This window comes from Adiantum capillus-veneris, chromosome 6, assembly GCF_014529385.1.
Source record: "Adiantum capillus-veneris isolate H3 chromosome 6, ASM1452938v2, whole genome shotgun sequence".
Classification (NCBI taxonomy): domain Eukaryota; kingdom Viridiplantae; phylum Streptophyta; class Polypodiopsida; order Polypodiales; family Pteridaceae; genus Adiantum; species Adiantum capillus-veneris.
In genome coordinates, this window is record NC_140936.1 from 151,203,127 (window position 1) to 151,222,846 (window position 19,720).

Sequence of the window (19,720 nt, forward strand, 5' to 3'; positions counted from 1 at the left end):
GTAGAAAGACTTTTTGGGCACACACTAAGCATCCAATTTTCCCTAAGGTTGACCTTTGGACACAACCTTTGAATTTTGGAACCTTAGCATTTTGGAAGTCTTAATGGGCTGAACCTTAGGGTCTTTTTAGCCCGTTGTTTCACATGGCTCTTTTGCAGATGGCCCCCCCTTTGGATCCCTATTTTCCCTCCTTTGGATCCCTACTGTGGCCGGTCTGCTAACTTAACCAATATTCTAGCTTTTTCTCCCTTGGCACTTCCCCACATTAAATGATCAGTTTAATATGAGAAAATCATTTAGGAGAATTAGATATTGATTATTATGACAGTTCCTATGCCTAGTGAGGCAGGACTCCCCGTGATATTTACATGTGGAACTGGCCCACCACATATTACTTTGCTACTGTTATGAACAACTGAGTCAGTTGCTTTTGTTACCCTGGGGTATGTTATGGAATGGATTCTGAGAAGTTGGACACTAACATTTATGGTCATGTGTGCGTGATGTAGCAGGTCAAGGTAGCGGAGTCGTGGGCAGGTGGCTGACAATAGATAGCGGGACATGGAATTATCCAATAAGACTTAGGGTTTTTAGTTAGTTCAATAAAGTCTTTTATGTCCAAAGTGGAATGTAGATAATCTCATTTATGAGTTGTCCCTTTTTGGAATTAATATAAATACATGCCTAGAGGGGGATGATTGTACCCAATGCTCTCTCTCTCTCTCTCTCTCTCTCTCTCTCTCTCTATCTATATATATATATATATATATATATATATGCCTGGCACCCTCGGTCCTGAGGGACGTGCACGCAAGTATGAGATGTGTTTCTTGGCTATGACGACGTCCCGATTCGCAAAAGTATGTCAACCCTAGATGTCCAAGCTTCTCCCACATATGAAACCCTTTGTATTCTTATTCTCTCTTTCATGTGATGAATGCTACACTTGTGTTATCCACCCTAATCATAATAACCTTAGCTAGCATTAAAATACAGAGTCTTCCGTTGGCATACTATTTTGGACCCTTTTCAACATTAAGAGAGAGACCTTCACTGCCCTCTTCAATCTCTTAGCTTCTAGTAAAACAAGGTGGAAAGTCATAATGGCCGACATAAGACTATGAGAAAGGGGCGTGTTCCCCTAATTATTGCCCCTTTGATCAACGCACATCGTAAATAAAAAATTGAATTATTTTGCTTAGTAACTTTGCCATGAGACACTAATAGACAAGCTTAATCCATCAGTTCAAAATTGCTCACAAGAGTTCCACGGGTCGCGCGGGGGCCTTATGTAGGTCAAAAAGCACCCATTTTAATGATGTTGGTGCCCTATTGATAGTCAATTCACCTACTTTTGTAATCTCCACTACTTTATGGGCCCTGCCTTTCCCCTTAGAGCAAAAAGCGCCCTGGACCAAAATTACCATAAAAAGAAAAGCCTTTTTGTGTGAAAGGGCGGATGTTTGTACCACTTTATTAGCATATAAAAATGGTGGGTACAAAAAGGTGATGTATGTACAAATAAGGACCTCCTATTTATGTGCCACCTAGACAAGGAAGCAACTGTCTCTCGCCTCCCCCTCCTCCACCCACACACACGCCCGCAAACGCACACAGATGAAGGAAAAGAAAACATGTTCTTGGCCTGTTGCAACGAGTTGATAATTGTCTCGACGACGGTGATGATAGTGACGATGCGGGCGATGGCGATTCCTCAATCTTGATCTTTCCGTTTTGCGCGTACCTCTGCATGCATGGAGGCCAGGGACTCCCCTCACCCTCCTGGCCTGCAAATGCAGATGCAACAACTCCCCGCCCAATCCCCCTCCTCCATGGTTGCACAGCCGCAGGGCTCTCTTGGCTCATTCTACCATCACCTCCATAGTGGCCCCGGCGTTTTCTCTCAGCAGCAGCTTTTGCACCAGCAGCATCAACAAACCCAGCAACAACCTTCGCCTCATCAACAAGCTCAACAACTACAGCAGCAGCAGCAACAACAGCAACAGCAACAGCAACAGCAACAGCAACAGCAACAGCAACAGCAGCAGCAGCGACTTCAAAGCGGCACCAACGTGCGAAACCCACTTCTTCCCTCCATGATCCACTCACCTGCTGCAATGCGACATAACTCTAATCCTAACCCTAACCCCAGTTCTACCCTCAATGCAAGCATTTATCCTCCTGAAACCCCACCACATATGATCCCACACTCTTTGAACACAACCTCCAGCCCCCCTTCGGCTATGGGTGTCGGAACAGGGATGAGCACTGCTGTCATGCTATCACGATCTGATCCTGTGAAGCGGAAGAGAGGTAGACCCCGCAAGTACACTGTCGATGCGAATGGTGCTCCTCTGCCCCAAAGCTCTCCATCTCCTAATGTGAAGAAAGTGAGCAGGGGCCCATCCAAAAAGACTCAGCTTTCTAATTATGGTCAGACGATCTCATCCTTTGTACTTGGTCACATTCTAACTCATCCTTTGTACTTGGTCACATTCTAACATGGTTAAGGTGCTAAAAATTACATTTTCACATGATGTGCAAGCAAAGCATTTTGTGATCGAGTTGATTTATGTATTACAGGGTTTCATAATTGATGTGATTCACCTAATTAATTGTTTCTTTCTAAACTTGAGCGATGTGGTGTGCATGATGGTAGGTGCAAATGGTCAAGGTTTCGTGCCCCATGTTCTTACGGTCGAGACAGGAGAGGTATGGTCGCTTCCATGAAGTTCATGCTTTTCGAGAGAACGTTAAGTGAACACCATATGTTTGAAGAGATGTTGTATGATGCGTATCAAAAGTTGGTTTGCATCATCAAATGACACGTATCTCCTTTTATAAGAATACTCTCTCCCTCAGCTGGACTATTAGTTGTGGTATTCTTAAGGATTGAGACTGTGCTTTATGGATCTGGTTTCCACCTGTGAAGATTCTCTGGGTGTGGGGTGCTAACGGATTGATTGAACGTTTGAATGGCGGCTATTGATATGTCTTTTAGAAACTTTGCATTTCTTTTTCAAGATGGAGTATGAGAATGAATCCCAGGGGTGTTGAAACATTCACGTTTTAGGGTTGTGCAGAAAATTTGCTGCAAAACATAAGAGTTGAAGGTGATCGATCGAATGATGGTGATGAATCAGGATGTTCATGTTATTTGCAACTCTTGCCAAAGTCTCATGGCTTACATATGTATAATCAATTATGAATTATTCAGCTAAACATGGAATTGAATTACAAATCAGACATAATGAAATCAGACATAATGAAATGACCCTATATTAGTGTACGAAACTGTTAGTGTTTATTGGGAACGTAGAAGTCACCGGCATTGTAGTAATTTGGTTGGTGCCCCTAGAATCTTAGTCAACTCCACATTGGAAGTGCTATAATCCCTCACACTTGCTTGTTAATGTTGTCCTTAGCTTTTGAAGAAATAGTACATAGGCAACAGATTTTTGTGTGGGAGTCTATTCATATTGCAGCAGACAAACTTCAGGGCCTTGATGCTAGTGCTGGAATTCTGTTGTAAGGTGACACAAGCTTATACATAGAGAAACAGGAGAGGTTTTAGAATGGAGATGGTACATTGCTATCGACTCTCATCCTATGTCGTGAGAGAATGCTTCCAAGAAAATTATTTATGCGCCTACGTTATTAGTAGGTTGCTTGAGGTATCCTTAGGAGTATTTTCAGGCCCAAGTTGTTTCTTCTTTGCCCAGGGTTTTCAAGAAGGTTCGGGTTTGGGTTCTCCAATGAATGTGAGCTATTGCCTTTTTCATCAAGTAATTGGAGGACGTTCTTGGTATAAAAGTAAGGCGAGCACTTTTAATAGTTGATTGCCACACCGTTTCTCATTAGCTACATTTTGAAAAACATCTATCTTGGGATAGCGTTATGTCTTGGTCCTGGGCAAAGAGAGATGTTTACCTAGAGATAATTATGTAGAGCTTACCTAAGATGCCTTTCAAATGTCCATGGCAACTCAGATGACTTAAAAGTGGTTCTAGATGGTTTAGATATTTAGGTTGACTATGGTGCAATGAGATGGTCTTTAGATGCTTGATGCTCTCGGTAAACTTTAGGGAAGATCAGGTTAAGAGGAGTATAGAGTAAGGCCCATCGTGGGAATATACCTCTTTTCTATAGGAGGCAACCATCATTATGCTTGTTTCTTTAAAGACTCGCTATTTCAAGCAGGGAGCAATTTCTATTATAATCTCTCAATCATGTCCTATCTTTGATGGCATCCCTTGCGCTATCCATTTGGACAGAAAATCTTATCTGTCTTCAAAGACTCACACATACCTAAGAGAGATTATGAATAACAGGAAACTGAGAGCAACTAACATAGAAAACAAGGCCTCTTCGGGTAGAGAATTGTTCTAGATAAAGCCACAAGGCAGAGACAGGAAGTCTCAAGAATTGCACTAGATTTTTGCAACCCCAATAAGTTTGTTTTAGCTTTTTGTGTGTCAACATCGGCCTCTGTAAAAAAGATCAATGCCCAAAAGTTATTTATTGCGTAAAATGTCCATTGCTTTGAAAGAAGGTTGCATCCTTTTTGAGATTGGCCATAGAGACCTTATGAGATGTGACAAAAATGATGACGTGGCTCCGTTGTTGTTGACGAACATACAGAAAGAGCTTACGGACTAAGAGGCTGCAATCCGTACAGATATTGACTTAGCTGTGGTGCTGTGGCAGCGTGAATAGAAGATATGGACATGGCGGGTGTGTGCACCAGCTTTTTGAGGATCAAATCCACGTGCCATAACTTGCTTTTTAGCAACTGCAGTGTTGTGAGAAGTTGCATTTATTTGCATTCAGAGCAGAACTTTTAAATTGAAGGCCTGCATGCCAACTGTATTTAGATTGCATGACAGCTGTATTTAGATTCAGTGAGTGGGCTTATAGAGTGATTGTACACACTTGCTCATGAATAAAATTAAGAAATACCGCCAGGGGTGCGGCGTCTTGTGCGTGGCTTCTCTCATCAGTTCCTTGTGTGATCTGAAGTTTGTTACGTTCATCTTGGCTTGTGTTTCCAGTACCAAATCAGTTTCGATGGTAACAGAGCTCAGTCGATTGTTTTTTTGTAAGCAATTTGACCCTGTTGCAAACATAGACTCTAGCATGGCATGCATCTCCTCTCATTAACATGAGGAGGAAGAGGAGTACGAAGACTTGGAAGTGGGAGGTAGAAGTCGTGGAAGAAGGGGAGCAAATTGGAGGTGTCGATCAATTAGAAGGATCATGGCTCCACTGATTATGTCAATGATGCTGTGTCACAAAGAGATGACATGGCATGCTTGCACCAAAGGGTAAAGAGAAGAGCTGAGCTGGAATCGAAGCTAAAGACCCAAAAAAGAGCGCTGCTGCCAGCGAATCACTCTAGGGATATGGGGATTTTGGGGACTTGGGTGGTTTAACTTTTGCTGGTAACAGGAACATTGCTTTATGGTCACACTTTATGATTAGCTAACATGTTTGGTTGGAGAGAAAAAGTGCAAGGCTTTCCGTGGATAGTAGGATGAGTGGCCTTCATTCAATGGTTTGATATAGCTTTCTTTGGGGGCAACTTTATTGAGGCTTCCAAGGTAAGAAAGGCTTTTTCTTTCCTAAAGCACAATGCTCTTCTGCGGTACTAATATAGGTATAGGCTCCAAAGGCTTCGTTGGAGATCAGAGTTCAAACAACTCTTCGCTTCCTTACACAGGCTTTTGATGTAGATATCCTCTGTACTTGGAGCCACCTAGGTTTTGAGGAGGATGACACCGTGTAGACCTACAACAAAAGTTGTGAGATGCATATCTTCCAATAGCTTCTATTCAACTAGTCACCTTGGATGAGCAGTTGGGAGTGAAGTATTGTTGTAGACGGCCTCTTAATTTTGAAGAGGTATTTGTCTAAAGCAAAACACGTTTAACATACAAGGGGTGATCACTGATGGCACTTGCTCAAGGCAGGTATACCTTGCTCATCGGAAAGTTGACTTTGAGATGAAGGAGATTCAAACCAAGAATCAGCAAACTAAAAAGTAATCGTGTGATCTTCAGATCTTCAAGAGGTAGCTCTCTAGGCAAACCCTTAGAGAAACAATCGACGTGCGTGATGTTCTGTTTCTAACTCTGTCACATGACACATCCAACCCTATGACAAGCTACAACATAACAGGGTTCAGTCAGTCCAGTCAGTTTAGATTTAGAAGTGATCTAGCACTTTTGTGAGTCTAGTCGTAGACCGTGCATGCCCAGTCACTTAGCATAGATGCATATCCTCTAGTTGCACACAGCATGATCATCAGAATTCCCATCAGAATCCATTAGAATATCAGTTAGGGGAATTTCCCAGTGCATTTAGCCTATTTTCCCTATTTTTGACATTTTTCACTTATTATTTTTAAGTGACTTTCCAACAAAAGTAGGTAGGGCAATTTTGCTAAGAAAATATATAAGCAGAAGAGGCAACAGGAGCTCCCGCTCAACAGGCACCTTCTCAGCAAGAACCCATCAGAACCCTGGCGTTTGTGTATTTCCATATCGCCCACACCCTCATCCAGCCTAGCGTTTTCAGTTTCTCACCATCGCCCACAAGCTTGGCGTTTGTCAGCATTGCAAGGTCGCATCCTCCACAAACAGGTCAGCGTTTCACTAACGCTAGCAGAGGCAGCCCAGCGTTTTTGGTTTTCAGCCATAAATGCATCAGGTACAGCAGCGTTTTCAGCATGCCCCTCAGTAGCAGATTCAGCCCTAGTTGGTTGTAGAGGATCCTAAATTCAGCCCTCGAAAACGCAGCCAAAACAGTCATTTTCAGCCACCCGAAACAGCCCAAAGATTAGCAGAAATTCAGCAGATAGAAGACCACAGGTTTCAGCCCTAAAGTCGTCGTCGTCATCACCGTCGTCGTCATCGGCATAGTCCCAGGTTGCATCAATCCATTGCATACGCATTGTACCACTTTGTGCAATCATAAGTAGACCATTCTCGCCGACGAGAGTGGGGCCTTCGGAGGAGGGTTTTACAACATCTCTAGTGTCGTATCTCTCTTCTCTCTCTATCTCTCAGTCTCATACACTTTCATGCACAGTGTCCATTCACTTTGTTTGTGATCATAGCACATTCCATTAAGAACGGAAGGCTCTCCCTTCCATAAGAACTAAAAGGAACCTTGAGCACAGTTCGGAGCACTCATCTTGAGCAAAGCGCAAACAATCATTCCGCTGCACCTAACAAACTCTGACAAATTTAAATTTTTATGTTCTTCCAAATCTCTCAAATAGATTGAGTAAACCAAAAGAGTGGATTTCATTACTTTAGAAAATGTTGGAGGCCGATATAAGTGGGATGGATTGTCCCTTTAATTTTGCATCTAGTATGACTAGCATGATTGTCACAAACTGCTGACGTGTCAAGCCAGTTATAACGGAGCCAACCTGCAACCCACCAAAGACCAGACAGAGCAAACCGGCGCTTCCAAAGTCTACCGGAATTTTATTGGAAGAATCTCTGTGTCCTGACATTGGACTTGTTAGCCACTCCCACGCTTACTTCATCGCGCATCGGGCGCGCTCCCGTCTTCACTGCTCTGTCTTACAGGACAGAAGCCATAAAGAACCCAAGACATGGCGTTCATGGATTCCAGCAGAATACTTGTAGTTTCTCCTCGACGAGCTTCGCGACAATTCTTTCGCGGCATTCTCAACAGAATCTTCCGATGTTGCAAAGTTTTCAACAGTTTTTTGAATTACATGTTATCTCCTTTGATGCCCTAGGGTGGTGGTACCTCCTCCTCCGGCACCAAAAAGTGCAAGAGCTTCCAATCACAACCTTCCTAGCCAGCTGTTCCGATCGGGGGAGTCTTCAGGAATATGGTATAGACATCTGACCCTGATCCTGTGCAATCGCCTTTGCCACAGTCGTTGCCCCCACCTCCCCCACCACCAGGCTACAATGGTTGGAGCCCATGGATACCCTTATTATCCGTACCCGGAATACGCGCCTAATAAACCGAAAGATTTCAAGGATTGCGGCACGATTGTCAAATATTTCGCTTTCTCTGGGGTGAAAGATCGGAAGAAAGCATTGCAGTTCCTACAGCAATTCGACAACATCGATGCTTTGGGGAAAGATACAGAAGAATCCAAGATTTCTCAAGGAGCGGGATTTCTTAAAGATAATACTATGCAATGGTGGAATTCAATCGTGACACAACCGCATGCTCCAAGTACCTGACAAGCTTTCAAGATAGTGTTTGCACGCAGTCAGATGACTTCTCTCTTTGAAGCCTGGATTTTGGCAAAATGGGGCAACTTGAAAATGCTTGCTAGAGAAACCATGGACGACTATAACCAAAGGTTTCTCGATGTGTACCTTCCGGTGTCCTTCTTAGGTATCGCTCGCTTTGGAGGCCCAATGCGAGCGCTACACCATTGGATTACCATCACCATTGCAAGAATATTGCCTATCCAAGAAAGTGTCAACTATGCTAGAGCTTATGGACCATGCCGCGGTCGGCTACAAACGATGAAGGGAAAATTGGAGTTTTCCACAGAACTAACTCGGCAACCAACCAAACCTCTCGGCAACAACGAACAAATTCTCGGGAGTCTTGTGAAACCCAACCTCAAAGGCCTCGTCTGACACGTCGTCAACGAGAAACCCTTTTACAAAGAAGCCCGATGCTTCGAAAATTTTCAATCAGGGCATACATTCACTACATGTCCTGAGTGAGCCTTGACGTCTATAGAGCAACGTTCTGCTCCCACGACAGAACGATCTTCAGGGACACCTTCATTTAAGAGAGCTACATCTGCTATTGGATTAGTCCCTGATATCTATGGCATAAGCCTTGAAAGTACAAAGGAATTATGTCACGCATATGGCAAAGTCAACGGCTTGAAAGCCCGTATTTTCTTTGACCCCGGAGCTACAGAAAACCTTATCCATCCAGAATTCTTGAAGCAGATACACTTTGATTATGATGCAGAGGGTGGAGAAGTAGAAGTCGAGCTAGCCACGAGGCAAACTCAGAAAGTGGTACCGCTCATTGGTGCTCTTCCAATGACTATCCAAGATTATCATGGAAAAGCAGATTTCCACATTATGAAGTTGGGCAACTGCGACGTTCTCTTGGGCATGCCTTGGCATGACAAGAATGATGCGATTCTCCACATCCGAAACCGAACCATTATCCTGATGCAGAAGGACAAGCTAGTCGTCCTTAAAGTTCGGCTATCCGAACAAAAAACCTGAGTGAATTTTTGAGTTGTTTTGTAGTTAGATACTTTTGACTCTGTTTGAGGAAGTATTGTTTGAAATTTGTTTAAAATGGATCTTATCTGTTTTAAACTTGCCTTGGTGCCGATTTGAACTGTTTGACTTTGGTTTTTTAATCTTGGTTTCATTGATTGGTAATTTACTCTCGAGTCTCGGGTGGAGTAGTGAGAAATGCTGTTTTGGTATTGTTTGAACCTCTGAATGATGCAGACGGGATGTCTGGGGAGTGTTTCGTTGTATGTTGGAAAACCTCTGAACGGCGCAAACGGGATGTCTGGGGACGCTTGGTTGTATGCTTGAACCTCCAAGCGACGCATGCTGCGGTCAGGGAGCGTTTGGTTGTACTAGTCCTCTGAACTCATGGCCCGGACCTTTTTAGATTATTTGGGGGTGGGAGGGGGAGTGACGAGGTAGTCGTCGAGTATCATACCGTAGACCGTTTGTCTCAGGGGAGTGCTCAACTGTGTTGCTCGTTGTGTCTTGTAACATGCATATGTGAGCATTTGTGCTGCATTGTGATGTGCCAACCAATGAATATTCCTTATTGGATGAGACACTTCTGGGAAGTTAACAACCTAAGATCAAGAGTTCCAATCTGGAATGAGACTCCTTATTGGATGAGATACTTTTGGGAAACCAACGACCCAAGATATCAAGAGTTCCGATCTGGAATGAGACTCCTTATTGGATGAGATACTTTTGGGAAACCAATGACCTAGGATATAAAGAGTTCTAATTTGGAAGGAGACTCCTTATTGGATGAGATTCATTTGGGAAGCCAACGACGGAGGAAATTAAGAGCTCCAATTTGGAATGGGAAAATGGATTGTCCCTCGGAACGACCCTCGGAAATTTTTGAGCTAACTTGAGTTGTTTTGTAGATATGCTGTAATCGCGGACGATTACTTTCGTGTGATGTGACTGTCGATTGGTACATGTGCTAGATGTGTGTTCCTAGTACGTAGGTACTAACAGTCAGTGTTTGCTAAGACGGTTTATGGCCTCTGTCTATTTTGCAGACGTAATCAAGGGCGATTACAATGCTTTCAAGAGGGGGGTATGTTACAAAGTGATGACGTGGCGGCCTGAGAGCAGAAACCCTAACCCTAACTGCTATTGAAACCCTAATTTTGGAAACCCTAACCCTAAAACCTGTCAAAAACCCTAAAATTGCAGAAACCCTAACCTTAACCCTAAAGGCAGCAGGGGAAGATTCCATAAAACACGCAAGCATGACATGTGGCACTATACGGCAGATCCCGGAAATCGCGTCGGAATTTGCGGAGGCTGCTTTCTGTGGCAGATTTGCTTTTGTTCAACGCAATTGCAGAGAGAGAGAGAGAGAGAGAGAGAGAGAGAGAGAGAGAGAGAGAGAGAGAGAACTCCATTGCTTTATTTTTGAAGCTCAAGAGAGCTTGTGAGAGAAAAAGAGCTTTTGCTTTATTTTAAGTTTTTGGGGCTCTGCTTTTGGCAACCCTTGTAAATAAATATGTGGTTTGGGCTCCCACTCTGCAAAGCATCTGGACGCAGAGTCTGAGAGTGAGACCCAACCACTTACTTTGAACTCAGATTAATACAAAAAGAAATACCGAAAGGGGCGCCAGTCTTTGGGCCAATATCTCTAGGCACGGAACTCTGCCGGGCCAGTGCAAATCTCTTGTGAACTGTAAACTGTTTTGAAGTGGTTATTTGGTGCTGTCATGGTCGATTCTTGACTTGGAGTGTCCAAGTCTGCTACACCATGAGACAGGCTGGAGTTGTCTCTCTTGCAGCTTTGCAGTGGCTCGACCAAAGTATTTACTTCCATTCCGAAAGGCCAACAAATCATCTTCTATCCTCCTGATCATTGCTACCTTTTGCATAGTTTTGCACATACTCCTGTAACCCTTCATCTAGTTCGCTTGATTCATATTGATCTTGACTACGCCATAAAGGGAGTACGACATGGGCAGCTGCATGGATTGGTTTATGAAACCAATTCCAACGTGATAACCACACCTCTTGCAACTCATCAACCCTGACAACCATTGAAACCATTGCATTATGCATACATATAAAATAACATACATAAAGCACCCCATAAAAAATTCATACGATTATGATAAAACTTACGGCGCTACAAACGGTTTGAACTTACTTTTCACGTGGCAAGTAGGCATTCCTTTCAAGAGCCTCCCCAATTTATTCATGTACTCGTAGAGAAGGTCTAATGTAGTGCACACATATAAGTATCCTAATTTCAATAAATAGAAATTACTCAGAAAAATAAGAAGATAGTCCGTTTAGCAACAGGATCTATACTTGGGGAGCTGTAGTGTGGTCGACCTCCTCTGGCCCCCGGCCTTGGGGCATGAGTCCGAGCTTGGTAGCTAGGTCATTAGGCTCCATATAGAAAAGCTTCAACAGTGCCCCTCACCCAACTTCACGATTGCATCAGTGGCCCACAAGCGGGACTTGAGCTTGAGCAATCTCACTATATGGTTCATTTGGCGGGCCAGATGCTTCAGGGTTTTTGAGGGACGGCTAGAGTCCCCCAACGGAGATCTCACTATATGGTTCATTTGGCGGGCCAGATGCTTCAGGGTTTTTGAGGGATGGCTAGAGGCCCCCAACGGAGATTGTTAGAGCACTTTGGCTGAAGTTGATCCATACTCTTCGTGGATAGTATGACCGCATGGAGGGCTCCTCTAACCTAGCGGAGCGACGATTCTAGGCTAGATCTGATACCATGTCGGAGTGTGTAGTGGAAGAGAGAGGAAAGAAATAAAAGCATGAGAGAGAGAAGAGAGACAGATGGACAAAAGGCTGGCGAGCCCAATAACTCCAGATGGAAAACAATGTGAATGATACAAGACATAGGATAGAGAGCCCCTTAGGCTTCATATATAGTTAGCCAAATATAGTGAGCCAAGGCAAGGTCGAACAAATCTATGTGTCAAATATCACGACCAAAAATAAAACCCTTATCCTGAAAATAGTAAAATGGCCAAAACAAGCCTGAGACAGGCAAAGGGCTGGTGCAAACCCTACATGTGCCTGAGATCCCTGTTTAGCAGGTGTACGAATTTACAACCAAGGGCCAGTGCGTGCACGTGTGATGAGAGCCTGTAAGCAGGAGGAAAAGCATCTGGAAGGTGAACTTAACTCTTAAACATTGGGGTCTTGCTAGGGTGCTCAGTCTAGCACCTTTCAAACGAGGGTAACATCCAGCATTTGAGAAAGCACTACTTCCAGCAAAGGAACTTCAGAACTTTATCCCAACTGTTTATCAATCATTCAAGCAATACCTGCTGGGGCACTCATCACTCTTTCTGTGCCACTTCCAGTTTAATTTAGTTGTTTGCAGGTGTGATGTATTGCTCTTGTATTGCTGACTTGGTCGTATATTGTTCTTCTTTTTCGAGTTTCTAAGGAGGGAGTTGTAGTGCACTGTCTTCTCTTCTTGTGCTGTGGTAAAAGATGGTTACTTGGTGATGCTTGCGTGGATGTTAATTCAGGAGTCCCTTTGAGATAATCTGGGCTCTTATTTTCTCTGCAATATAGATAAAAATGTGAGCAAATTCTCAAGCATTTTCATATGAGAGAATTTAGAAAAAGATTTTTCTTTTTTTGAGTAGTTACCAATTTTGGCAAGACAAGGAAGATCTCATCATTTTCCATATCCATTCACTTTTGCAATGCTGAAAATTTTGCATGAAGATTTTGATTTGCAATGGGTTAGTCATGAGGTCTGATGATAAAGAGCCAGTGGCAAATGTGTTGCAGGATATAACTTCAAAGATCATGTTTTTTTTGCAACAAGGACCGTGGGCAGTGTGTATATTATCTGCCAATGGGGCAATCTCAAATGCAAGCCTCCGCCATGCTGGAGTTTCGAGCAGTGCTGTGATGTATGAGGTTGGGACTGCTCTCTTGCGTTAATGGATGCATGCTTTATAAGGCACACACCTTTTTTATGTTGGGAAACACTTCAAATTGATTGCGATGGTTTGACTTTCATGGCTTTGGTTCTGTGCAAACATCAATATTGGAGGTGAATTTTGCGATCGTCATCGTATCTACAATTTTGCATGCTTTACTTTCTGGCATTAATGTGAAATTTTAAAAAAAATTGTGCTAGGCTTGGTTTCCTCATGCCTCCAAGTGGACCTTGGCATAGAAATTTATCATTTCTTTCTAGGGGAAATTACCTTAATACCCCTAAATTTGGTGAAATCCTAAAATACCCCCGAAATTTCAACAAATACCCTTTATCAATCTTAGATAGTTTGCTCCAAATTTTGCAAAGTTTAGTCTTTTCTGAAATAGAGATCTATCTTTAAGTGTTGTGTACATAGAAATCTAACCAATGAGCTCACAATAGAGGCATTTGTGTCTTCTAATAATAAGCTATTTTAGCTTGAGAGCCCACAATACCATCCAAGATCCTAGTTCTATTATCTTCGATCGAGGGAGAAGTAATCTTCCAATGAAGAGTTGCAAACTGTTTTTAAGGCGTGCGTGTATCCAGTGATTTGTTATGGCGCGGAAATTATGGGGGCCCACGATCAGCGTGCCCTTCACTCTCTACAGCGCCTCGTTGCCACCGGGATGCGAATGTTACTCGGGAAGGGAGCAAGTTCGGCCTCTGTAGGGACGGCAACTCTCCGCCACGAGTTTAACATCTCACCCGTACCTGCCCTTTGTGGGGGACAACGAGCAAGGGCTTTTGACAAGTACTACTCGGTTTCATCCACCTGGATAGGCTCCTTGGTAAACAAGAAGCCTAAGAACCAACCGTTCAAGAGGTGGACTTGGACGACAAGAACCCAGAATTGGATGAATAAGTACCACGCAACAAGTGGGACGAGAGGCATTCGTGCCTGGCGTTGGAGCCCTATAAGATGGCCGGCTTTGAACAAACACATGGATACCTGCTGCTACAGCTCAATAGGAGCACTATCGTGAATAGGAAAGAAGAGAGAGTGTTGGCTCTCGCGAGAGTAGGCGGACTAACACTGGCTGATAGTTGGAGGCGCGGACACAGTATTTGCTCACTGTGCTCCCAATTAGAGGGTCGTTCGCTTTCGCATTTGCTGGTGCCTTGTTCGGCGATTGATGATTCTAGGGGGTGCTGGCTAAACTGATTCAACTCCACCTTCAACGATATCGACCTGCCGTTGGACCTTGAAGAAAGGACCGTTATTCTCCTTGATGGGGAGGCTCGTGGGAAGTGGCTGCCCTTCTGGGTACCCCGTGATCCGCACTTGAGGAATGGAACCATAGGGCACGTGTCTGTGGCGAAGTTCCTTGGTGAGGTTGTACCCCGGTACTTGGGTGCTCTGCATAGGCGGATGGGGGAATAATGCCCTCTTCCTATGCTTTATTCTTTAATCCGATCCCTTTCGAGGGAAATGACGTCATTCTCCCCAAGCAAAGCCAAATGAGCTACAAGAGCGCCCAAGTGCCTTGCTCCCCTGGGGGGGGGTCAACCTCACCAAAAAGGGGTTGGGAGGTGCAAAGGGAGACACCACTAACCTCAGCGGATGCCACCTGTGAGCTAATGCCCTTCCAAGCGGGTATGGCATTTCCTAGGGGAAAACCGTCGGAGGTGAGCGATAAGTTACCTGGAGGAGGCAACTCCAAAGGGAAGACCGAAGCAAGTCCCGCAGTACGTGGGCCTCTGAACAAAGGTACTTAGTCGTTGTCATGCCCATAACTAGTCAACGAGATGGGTCTCTCAAGGGCACTGCTCTAAGAGTGTAGATAATTTTGGCCTCTTGTAGTCCAGTGGAAGCTAGTGACAAAAGCGTCTGCCCTAGGAGCCTGGATGCATAGTCCTGGTCGTTCTTCTTGTGCACTTTTTTGGTGTATGAGGGGAGCGGCCGGGAGTGCCCAACCCGACTCCTAAAACAAAACAAAACAAAACAAAAACAAAAAGGAAAGCGTTTGGAGATGTTTGCCTTTAAAGTTAATGTGGACTTGGTAGTTCTTGGTGTTCTTTCCTGGCTCAAGTGCTGCTACATGTGGTTCAATCTGTTTGTTTCTCTGATATAATTTTCTGTTTTAACATCTCAGGGCCGTTTTGAAGTTCTCTCTTTATCAGGCTTATTTTTGCTATCTGACATTGGGGGCACGCAGAGCAGAACTGGGGGTTTGAGTGTATCATTGGCTGGCCCAGATGGTAGAGTTATTGGAGGAAAAGTTGCGGGCCTTCTTATGGCAGCGAGTCCTGTTCAGGTATTATCCAGTGTCTATATCTATTATTCAAGGTGTCTTTTATTCACGTACATTTGACGGTGGTTATGTATTATCCAGTATATCTTTTATTCAATGGAAAATTACCAAAACACCCAGTAACAAGGGGGCGATATTGGGAATTTCGATAAAATTGAAGGGCATTTTGAAAAATTTTAGCCAAATCAGAGGGGTATTGTTGTAATTTTTTTTTAATTTGATAGGTATTTTGGGAATTTTGACAAATATCAGGGGCATTTTGGTTATTTTCCCTATACTCAATATACCCATTTTCTATAACATGCATGCTTGTCGCATAGCTTTATCCATTCCTGAGGCCATACCTGTTGCTTAATTGCACCCATACTTCCATACTCATTTATTTTATTTTAGGAAGTTCAAGCGGCATCCATCTCAATAGTTCCCATGAAAATAGAAAAATTCACTGAATGGGGTCAGGTTGGTGTCAAGATGTGAGATTTTTGACTTTCTAAAACAAGCCTTAATGAAGAAGGGAGGTAGGCGTACATTTGAAAATTTTGTTATTAGTTATGCATATTTGACCTATGTCTGCATGTGAGCAATCTTTCTTTGTTTTTTACTCTATGAATGGGTCCTTTCTTTGTTTTTCAGTCTTATGAATGGGTTCAATTTAGAGCCTCATATGACTTCCTTTCTCATTTTTCTGTTTAGGATGCCAACATGAGCCTTCACCTTGTTATTGTAGCTCCAAGTATTGCTTCTTTACCCATAGACTTTTAGAAAGGTATGGTTTAGGGTTTATGGTTATAGAATTTGGCTCTGATATAAATATTTTGGGTTGCAGATTGTGCTCGGAACTTTCTTTCAAGAGAACCGCAAAAGTCAAGTTCGAGCAGGAAGTGTAGAAGGCAAACCACTAGAGAGCGAGGAAAAACAGCAGTCGTCGTTGGCTTTGGCAGAGCATGATGCTTCCGGATCCATGCCGGACCAGAACTCCAATTCTATAGAAGGGATTGACACAGAGCGAACATCCCATCATGTAATGCCGCTTCAATCGGCTGATTGGGGCGGCAGCCATTTTGATCTAGAAACAAGTGGTCACAACGAGCAAATCTAGGCATGCAATGCAGGTGGGAGTGCTTTTGGTGGTGAAACACTTTTCCTTGCAAATCACACACACACTCACACACAACAGGCCTAACTTTTCCTTACTAGAGGCTAACTTTTTCCTTGAGCAGGGTTTTTTTGAGCCTTTCAGACTATGCTCACACCATTCAGCAAGTGTACTCATCTGCAGGCATTTAATTTATTCCACCTACCACTGCCATTTTTTCTAACATGTCAAAAACTGCCAACAACGACAATGCTAACCTTTTCCTACTTGCATGCATATGCTTGTTGTAAATGGGGCCTTTGGTCACCTCTTTGTTGAAATAGAGCGTTTTAGTCTTTCAGAATAGGTTGCGACCATATTGCACTATAGATTGTTGTTGAGTGGGTGCCGTAGAACTAAGAGTACTCACATTGGGCGCCTTGTAGGGTTGGGTCAGAGAGAGAGAGAGAGAGAGAGAGAGAGAGAGAGAGAGAGATTTTTCTGTGTGGATAGTGCGTGCACAAACAAGCATCTGTGCCATGCATGCACTATCCATACATAGAAATGCGTGCATGCGTGCCATGCATGCACTATCCATACATAGAAATCTTATGTACCCGCTATAACCCACTATTTATACATAGAAATCTCTCTCTCTCTCTCATGGATCTTTGAGGTCTCTTGGGATAGCTTCCTACGACGTTAAAATGCTCTTTTCTTCTTCTTCTCTCTCTCTCTCTCTCTCTCTCTCTCTCTCTCTCTCTCTCTCTCACTCACTCAGATCTTTGTGGTTGCTTGGCCTCGAGACTAATTGACATGGACCTCTCGAGTGGGGATCAATGGTCCATGTCAAAAGGTGTGGGTGGTGTTCATCTACGTCGTCGGACCGTGGATGTGCTTAGTTGTGATCACAACATGATCATCATGTAATATGACCACATGTCAAAAGGTGTGGGTGGCGTTCATCTACGTCGTCGGACCGTGGATGTGCTTAGTTGTGATCACAACATGATCATCATATAATATGACCACAAGATTTTGCAATAAACACAATGTGATCACCATGTGAGCTAGGCATGGGCTTTGATCCGCATGTGATCTAGATGTGATGCCTTTGTGTTCAGCAGGAACATCAAAATTCGTGGCAAATAAGTTAATGGTAAGGCATTGATACAATGAGCTCGAGGTGGTGAGTTCCAACCTTGGTGCCTCACCCTACCTGCGTGGCTTTTTTGTCTTTCCAAGGTCAATAAGAATCTTAAACTATTCACCTTGCCCATCGGACGGCCTTGGATGCAGCTTACATGCACCACTGCTCCCCAACAGAAAAAAGCGTGTCAATGAGTCTAGCGGGTTGTTCCTTAAAAATTCTCTCTCTCTCTCTCTCTCTCTCTCTCTCTCTCTCTCTCTGGATAAAGATAGAGCTTTTGAGGGGCATGTATCAACTTTACAAACACCACCTTAAAACATCACAACTATAGTTCAACCTTACTAATATCATGATAAAAAAAATATACCATTGGGGATCACTATTGAAAACCTATTGAAAGTAGTCCTTCCAATGTACGAGCATGGAATAAGCTTCTTTTTTCAATTATGTCTGCTACAAGAAGTAAGTACACTACATCAAATGTGATAAATTTGTAAGGTAACTTTACGATTTTATGCAATTTACAATAGCCTCTCTTTTTTTGTGATAGTTGGTATGTACAAGTACGTTAATTTTGTATTTAATATGGAGAAGCTTGCTCAAATCTGAAAATAGAAAAGATGATACGACAAGAAAAGCTTCACATAAGCTAATAGGGTTAGAAATATGGTAAAGAAAAACTTGTGACAACAAATATCGAGGACCTTCGCTGCCATTCTTGGTTGTGCCACCTAATGATACACAATCCTATATTTACACTCTCTGTAGAAAGTCCAATCTTGCAAGGAGATACATGTTCCTCTTTCCCACAAGAACATAGAATGATGTAGCACCTCCTCTTAAGGAGATTGAGATATCCATGTTATCCCACACATAATCCAATCCAATCCCAAGCACTTGCTTGAAATCTCTAAACCCCAGTGAAAGGAGTCTATAAAAATCATCATATCAAAATAATTAGACATTCTTAATGTACATGAGAACTTAGGGCACGGTGGGCGACACTTGGCACCTCAAAGGTTTCTCCACAAGGAGCATACACACAAAAGATCCAAAAGCCGACAAGACTAACCCTTTTATGGTAATGGGATCGTCCACTAGAGTCTACATGGGTGGCTACACACTTCCCTAAAAATAGATTAGGTGCTTAAGTTTGATATCATTCGAACCCTTTTGGCCAATGAAGTCCACATCACTGTATTCTACATTCCTCTATCAAGAAAATTATGAAAAAGTGTGTGATAAAATTGCCTCAAAATATAAAGGTGAAAGCAAGAATCACATCTTTATGGCTCTATGTAGCATGTAGGACTGTAGTTGTCATGTGTCCACTTGAAGCGGCACAACTCCTTCACAGTGCTCCATCCTTTGATATTACCTAACGTGTGAAAGTTCCTTGAGAGCTTCTTTCCCTTAGCAAGGGATAATTATTTTGTTCTCGACGTGGTGGTTGGTGATTTTGGTGGATGGATTGCGTTGCGGATGGGAAGTTTCCTATGTCCCTTATGTGCACTCTTCTTGTAGAATAGTAAAGCCATGTATGCACATAGCCTATGTCTCATAGGTTATTATTGCATCCAATGTATCTCACACAAGGGGTATTTCCTATTTTGCTACATTTACCTTTTATCTTGCCTTGATTTTGTTCTTCTTGTCCTTGTAATAGAATATAGATGGGTAATTGTGCCTTCATAGTGAGGACATGTGTTCTCTACTCATAAGTGGACTAATTCATATCGCCCTACATTTCCAACACCATCACATACATGCTCATCACCAATATACCAAAAGCACACCAATATTAAAGACATGTTACAATTGTACAAATGTGAAAATCCAATCTTACATGATATCAGCAAAACAAAAATATGATCATATTTTATTATGCCACTTCACTTGCTACATATACAGTTCAAGATTATCATAGCAAGGGTACTTCCTCCTGGTCGCATTTCTAACAACCTACCCTCTTCTAATCATCACAACAATAGGGGTCAAACC

General features: G+C 43.1%; 1 protein-coding gene across 2 annotated transcripts; it reads left to right on the forward strand.

The window, feature by feature from the left end:
• Positions 1–1,558: 1,558 nt before the first annotated feature.
• Positions 1,559–16,803, forward strand: LOC147456484 (AT-hook motif nuclear-localized protein 4-like). Of its 2 annotated transcripts, XM_086514932.1 has the most exons (6): positions 1,559–2,433; positions 2,660–2,712; positions 13,044–13,175; positions 15,336–15,497; positions 16,188–16,227; positions 16,321–16,803. In XM_086514932.1, exons 1-6 carry the CDS (start codon positions 1,755–1,757, stop codon positions 16,440–16,442), a joined length of 1,188 nt encoding a protein of 395 aa, XP_086371058.1. In that variant the 5' UTR covers positions 1,559–1,754; the 3' UTR covers positions 16,443–16,803. The 2 variants fall into 2 exon arrangements, with proteins under 2 accessions (XP_086371058.1, XP_086371057.1); XM_086514931.1 differs by lacking the exon at positions 16,188–16,227.
• Positions 16,804–19,720: the final 2,917 nt, after the last annotated feature.